Source organism: Rhincodon typus, chromosome 36 (assembly GCF_021869965.1).
Source record: "Rhincodon typus isolate 14 chromosome 36, sRhiTyp1.1, whole genome shotgun sequence".
In the NCBI taxonomy this organism is placed as follows: Eukaryota; Metazoa; Chordata; class Chondrichthyes; order Orectolobiformes; family Rhincodontidae; genus Rhincodon; species Rhincodon typus.
The window spans coordinates 15,442,586-15,449,141 of NC_063367.1; the positions used below are offsets into that span (position 1 = coordinate 15,442,586).

The 6,556-nt window shown below is 47.7% G+C and overlaps 1 protein-coding gene across 1 annotated transcript in view; it reads left to right on the forward strand.

Annotated features, from left to right (window-relative positions):
- LOC109923948 (AT-rich interactive domain-containing protein 3B-like) overlaps nucleotides 1-6,035 on the forward strand; it is a 218,920-nt gene extending 212,885 nt beyond the window's left edge. Inside the window, exons 8-9 of the mRNA XM_048617042.1 lie at nucleotides 1,585-1,836; nucleotides 5,893-6,035. Coding sequence (XP_048472999.1) covers nucleotides 1,585-1,836; nucleotides 5,893-6,035 — 395 coding nt within the window. The remainder of the gene's footprint in view (nucleotides 1-1,584; nucleotides 1,837-5,892) is intronic.
- The last annotated feature ends 521 nt before the right edge of the window (nucleotides 6,036-6,556 follow it).

Below are 6,556 nucleotides of genomic sequence, written 5' to 3' on the forward strand. Positions count from 1 at the left end.
TTACAAGTGATTATGAGTCAATCAGACTAGTGAATTCTAGGAGGTACTGAGCCACATGGGTTTGGGAGTGTGAGTAGGGGCAGGCTAGGAGTAGGAACAGAGGATGTGTGATGGGGTAGGATTCACCATTTGCCACAGGTTCCAAGCCCGCTCCCAGGGGCATATCAGCAGACTGCCTGATGCAGGGAGCAGACACAGTTGGCCGGGGCCGGGAGGGAGCTGGGAGGCAGAGAGTACGGCTGTCCTGGGCCCCCCCTTCATCTGAGTTTCCAATGTCTGGATAGCTGGGTGGAAATTGTCCAAGAGTGCTGGAAGTGTACTGCCCCACCCACCCACGCACCCCGCCCCGTGGAGCAAACATCCAGCAATCTCATGAGTTACCCCCCTCGGCGAAAATCCCCCTGACTTTCTCTCTGTTTTGGTTCCTGCTGTGAGCATTTTTTTTAATCCTCGTCCAAGTGGGTTTGGAAAGGACTTGCAGTTCATTTACAGCTGTACGTTTCTTTGATCTTCCTGATAATCCCCGTAATCCCCACCTTTTACTTCCGATTTATCTTTCGCTCTCTTAGACCTTTCTTATCTGATGGAATACATTGGTCCATACCTCCCTGAGACAGAAGTCTGTAACAGAACAGGAATTGTCCATTAAACTTGTTTATGAAAACAGGATAGTGCGCAGCAGCAGGCCATTCAGTCCATCAAATCTGTGTTGGCTCTTCTGCACAGCAATCCAGCTTGAACCATGGCTCCTGCTCTTTCCCATTATTCTTGGATTTTACTTCCTTCCAGTATTGACCCGACCCCCTGTCTGGAAGCCACAATGGGCTCTGCTAGTGTCACTCTTTATCAGGACAGCTCACTGCATGAAACAGTTTACCCCGTGTCATCACAATACACCTTAAATCTGTTCCCTCAGGCTATCCAACCTTGAGCCATTGAAAACAAGGACTTACTGCACCTGAATCATTCATGATTTTGAAGTATTCTATTAAATCTCCTCCTCGCTTTCTCTGCCGGGTGGAAAGTAACCTTGAATGCCCTGATTTAGAATTATTTAACAGTTGAGGGATTACTGCTGACCTCGATGGCGATTTGCTAAATTCTGTTCAATTGTATGTAAGTGGTGGATACTCATTTGGATGTTTGCCATTTGGAAAGCAGCTCAAGGACCAGGGTACAACACGGGGCGGGGACATGTTGTGAACTGGGACAGATATCATCCAGTTCTAACATCCGTAAGTTGAATTTCAAAGCTCCAGAAGGAGGCCATTCAGACTGGAGGATCCCGAGTGGGAATGAACCAGTCAGAGTGGAAGATTTAGGGTTGATAGTGAGTTGATTCTAAATGGTACTGAGCCATATGGGGTGGGAACAGGAACAGGAACAGAAATGGATACACTCAATTCATTCTCAATTTATTGTGCCTGCTAATTTGCTCTTGTACTCAGTGTCCCTGATGGCTAGGTCTAGGACATTATGTTTTTAACTGTTTTCTCGTTAGGATCTTTGCCCTTGTACTCTGTCCCTGATAGCTAAGTGTAGGACACTATATGCTTTATTAACCACTCTCACGTTTTCCTTCAGAGGACACGGCCGCAGCCTGCTCTTTGACCCCGAGCCGGATCCATGTGCCGTTGTCCCAGGCGGGTAACCATTCCACGGCGCAGTCTGTCACTCTAGAGCAGCTGAGGGAGAAGCTGGAGAGCGGGGAGCCTCCCGAGAAGAGGATGGCCAGATTCGCGGAGGGGCAGCAGCGTCTGATGCAGCAGGCCTTGCAGCAGAACCTCTTCGCCATGGCAACCCACGTGCCTATGAGCATCAAGATCAACGGGAAAGGTGAGGCCTGGATCTGAGGTGCCCGGCGCAGAGGGAGTGATGGTGGCGCAGTGGTAACAGCATTGACTCCAGAGGTAAACCAGATGCCCCGTTCTGGGAACACAAGTTCAAATCCCACCATGGCAGCTGATGGGAATTAAAACTCAATGAATAAAAGTCTGGAGTTGAAAGCTATTTTTGGTAAACTATCGTTGATGGTTGTGAAACAGACCACTTTATTAGCGTTTTAGGGAAGGAAATCTGCTGTCCTTACCCAGGTCAGGCCTACATGTGACTGCAGACCCACAGCCATGCCATTGACTCTTAAATGCTCCCTGGAATGGTCCAGCAAGCCTCTCAGCTCAATTAGGGCTGAGCAACAAATGCTGGCCTTACCAATAACCCACCAGAGAACATGCCAATGTCAATCTGGGTGTTCCAGCACGAGCATCTTTGGGAGGTGAGGGGTGTGTAGTTCTAAATGGAGGTCAAACCATCAGCAGTCTGTTGCTATTGGAGACCGGACCTGGATTAAATGACCCTTCTGAAAGATGGTTTGTGATTCGTGATCCATCATCCCCCAACCCTTCACCAAAATTGAGTTATGGCCACCCCCATCCCAAAATATTTTCCCTCCCTCTATCACTGCTTTCACTTGGCTGTATACAGAGTTTTATCTTCAGTGATGATTGTTATTGATACAATCCTTCTCTAAACCCCAAACTGAAAGTAGCTCAGCCCAAGACCTCAAGTCAACTTTGACAGTGACCACCAGCAAGCTCTCCAGGAAGTGGGGCCATTTCCTCACTGCCCCAGCTCATCCAACAAGATTAGCAACTTCGCTGAGAGTTGGTTGAAATCAGGCTGGGCCATAATGCTGAGCTGATGATGCCTGTACTTTGTTAACATCCCTTTAACCGCTGGCGGGGGGTGGGGGGGGGTCACTGTACAGCGAGCAGGAACAGGATGGTGGGCCGTGGTCCCCAAAAAGCACCCTGACAGAGCAGGCATCAATTCAAGTGGTGCAGACGTGGAGAGCAGAGGCTTCTCTAGAGAGCTGGAGTCACGGCAATAGGTTGTGTGCCTCTGTGCTTTTGTGTCTATTTGTGCTTCTGTTTGTCTGTGTGTGTGTGTGTGTGTGCATGTATCTCTCTGTGCTTACGTGTCTGTGGGCTCCAGTGTCTGTGTATGTCCTTTGTGTGACCCTGTATATGTGTCTCTACATGTTCTTCTGTACATGTGTCATGTGTGTGTATTTATGTGGTTGTGTGTTTGTGTATCAGTGTCTGTGGGAGTGAGGTAGAGAGAGAGTGATGGATAGATAGAGTACACGACTGAGAAAGAGAGGGAGAAAGAAATGTTCAGGGGGAGATAGAGATGGCATTGAGTATGAGAAAGAGGAAAAGAGGAAGATGTCAGTGGAAGAAAAGAGAATAGTGAGAGAGAGAGAGAGAGACATTGAGAGAGAGAAATAGAAAGTCATTACAAGGGGGGCAGAGAGAGAGAGAGAGAGAGAGAGGGAGGGGCTAGATGCCAGCGAGGAAACATGGATGGAAATGCTGAGACCATGGGAGAGGGAGGAAGCTCACAAGAGCAAGAAACATATAGAGGACAGTGAAAAAGAAAGAATATCTGAACAGGATAAAGGTGCATGATAATCTCCAATAGAGAGCCTCGAGGGAACAGCCCCATACAGGTCGTGGGAGGGAGGAGAAAGCACCAGAGTGGTGAAAGGAGGGAGTCAGTAATTTAAGGAACACGTAATCTTTATGAACATGTTGTGTTTCAGAGATAAAGGAGTTGGGTTTTGATTGTGATAGATATCATCTCAGTGACAGTTGGTTGTGTGATTGAGCATAAAGTGGATAAGAGCAGATAGTTGTTGAGCTGTTGCCTTACAGTCGCTGTTCTCTCTGACACACGGGTTTTTAACGGCTACACTCTCTCCTCAGAATGGTGACGGCCAGTGAGCATGGTAGGTTTTCAGCTCCATTTACTTACGCTTTGTCCACAGCCTGAGGCTTTCCAGCTCTTTCATCATCAGGGTGGATTGTTCCAAAGAGCCAGAACAGGCTCAGTGGGCCAAACGGCCTCGTTCTGTGCTGCATCATCTCTTTGATCAATGAGAATTTAAAGCAAATAGACAATTTCAAATGTCCAGTGGGAGCAGAGTGGGGAGGAAGGCTAGCTGAGAAGTCTGTTGGTATGAGAGAGTGATTGCTGGATACTGAGGGCAGATGGAACAGAGGCAGGGGTATGGCTGGGGACTGGGTGGGGTAAAAGCACAGGGACCATGGTATGGTGAACACATTCATCCTTGTATCTACAGCCTTCTACATTAACCCTCTCTGCCTCTGTAATCTCATCCAACCCTACAAACCCCTTAGGGGAGGCAATGATGCAGCAGTATTCTCACTGGACTGTTAATCCCTGTGCCCTGGATCATGTTCTGGGGACCCGGGTTCAAATCCCACCATGGCAGATGGTGTTATTTGAGTCTAATAAAAATCTGAAATTAAGTCTAATGAATTGATTGTCGTGGGGGGGTTGGAAATCCACTCTTAAACTGCCCTTTTGCCAGTGATGCCCACATTCTGTGAATCAATTTTTTTAAAAGACTGTCCCAGACCTGTGCATCCCTTTATTACTGTTCTCGTTCACATCCTGAATTGCAATAGCACCGCTCTTTACAGTCATGCCATCATATAGCTGGGCCCTAAGCTCTAGAATTCTCTTTACTTCTCCTCTTTAAAACCCACCCTAACGCACATTTCTATTTGGCTGGGGGTCACATGGTGTGCGGTAACCTTCCTCAAAGTTTTTGCCACGTTAAGAATGGTCGTTTAAAACAAATCCAGCTAACCCCTTTTTGAACTTGCTGTACAGGCTCTGCTGGCTACCTGACAAGTTTACACAACAAGGCTGTAGAGAGACAGATATTTGGCCTTTCGAGTTCATGTCAGTTCTGCATAAACTGACCCAGTCAGTCCCATGGGGTTGTAGGAGCTGCCACTGCTGGAGTCAGAGATAACAAGGTATGGAGCTGGATGAACACAGCAGGCCGGACAGCATCAGAGGAGCAGGAAAGCTGACATTTCGGGTCTGGACCCTTCTGAAGGGGTGTGTTCATCCAGCTCTACACCTTGTTATCCCAGTCAGTCCCATTCCCACTTCTCCATCACCCCCATCAACCTTCAAGTGTATTTCTCACAAGTGCCCCTCTGATTTCCTTTTGTAAGGATTTGTCCCTCCTTCCAGCTCCCATCATATAGCTCAGTTGGCTGAACGGTTGTTTTTCAACACAGAGTGATACCAACAGTATGGGTTCAATATTCTCAGCTGAGATTACCATGAAGGATAGGGTGAATAGCCAAGGTCTTTTCCCCAGGGTAGGGGAGTCCAAAGCTAGAGAGCATAGGTTTAAGGTGAGAGGGTAAAGATTTAAAAGGGCAACTTTTTCACGCAGAGGGTGGTGCATGTATGGAATGAGCTGCTACAGGAAGTGGTGGAGGCTGGTGCAATTACAACATTTCAAAGGCATCTGGACGGGTACATGAGTAGGAAGGTTTCAGAGGGATATGGGGCAAATGGGACTAGATGAATTTAGGCTGTCTGGTTGGTATGGACGAGTCAGACCGAAGGGTCTGTTTTCGGGCTGTACATCTCTATGGATCTCCTTCTCAACCTCTCTAATGAGAAAGCAGCCATATGGTCTGGTGAGACTCTACAACCTTGCCTTTATCTTGTGGATGGTAGGCACTGCTGCCGTGGTGGGGGGTGGGAGTGAATGTTTCTGGTAGTGGATGGGGCATCCCCATCGAACCACTCTTGATTGCTTCACACTGGCACTCATTGGCCAGAAAGCATTTTGACATTCACATGTTAAAAAGATCATTGCGCGGTTCTTTTCCAATTGCATTTTTCGCTTCTGTCACGTTAAAGGATGTTTGCCGTTCCATCGTGGCCAAAACCTCATGTGACGTACCCACTCAATCCTTGTGTCTCTGCTTTCTCCCTGACCTCACGCCAAACCCCACACCCCAACCTTCCGTCCACACCCCTTGTGTTCCCTTCCAGATGATCAACAGGAACTTGCATTGAACTTGTCAACAAATGGTATCAGCAGCATTAATATGTCGATTGAGATTAATGGCACTCTCTATACAGGTAAGGTGCTGACTCCTCTCGGTCATAGCCTGGCAGGTCAGAGGTCGCAATGAATCAGTGCCTTAGAAAGGACAAGCTTGATAAGCCGTGCAGCTTTGTGGAGTTCATGTTTCTAAATGGTATCACTTCTCCTTTATCTCTTTGCAATTCTAAAGTCCATTTATTGTAGACAAGTTCTACACTTGATATTTCTCCGAGGAGAATCCCAGCTCCACGGTTCCAGGTAGGCTGTGCATATTTAGTCAGGCAGAGGAGTTGGCCCATGGTTTTGCCAGGCCCCACACACTGGCATCTGCGGGTGTGCCCTCTGGGATTGCCCTGTGCACATTTCACCCTCTACTGACATCTACTGGACCCGGTTTTCCTAGTTTCTATCAATGCCCTTTTGCCTCAAACTTTCTTTCTGTTCCTGAGATAGTAGGAACTACAGATGCTGGAGAATCTAAGATAACAAGGTGTAGAGCTGGATGAACACAGAAGGCCAGGCAGCATCAGAGGAGCAGGAAAGCTAATGTTTCGAGCCTAGACCCTTCTTCAGAAATGGGGGAGGAGAAGGGGATTCTGAAATAAATAG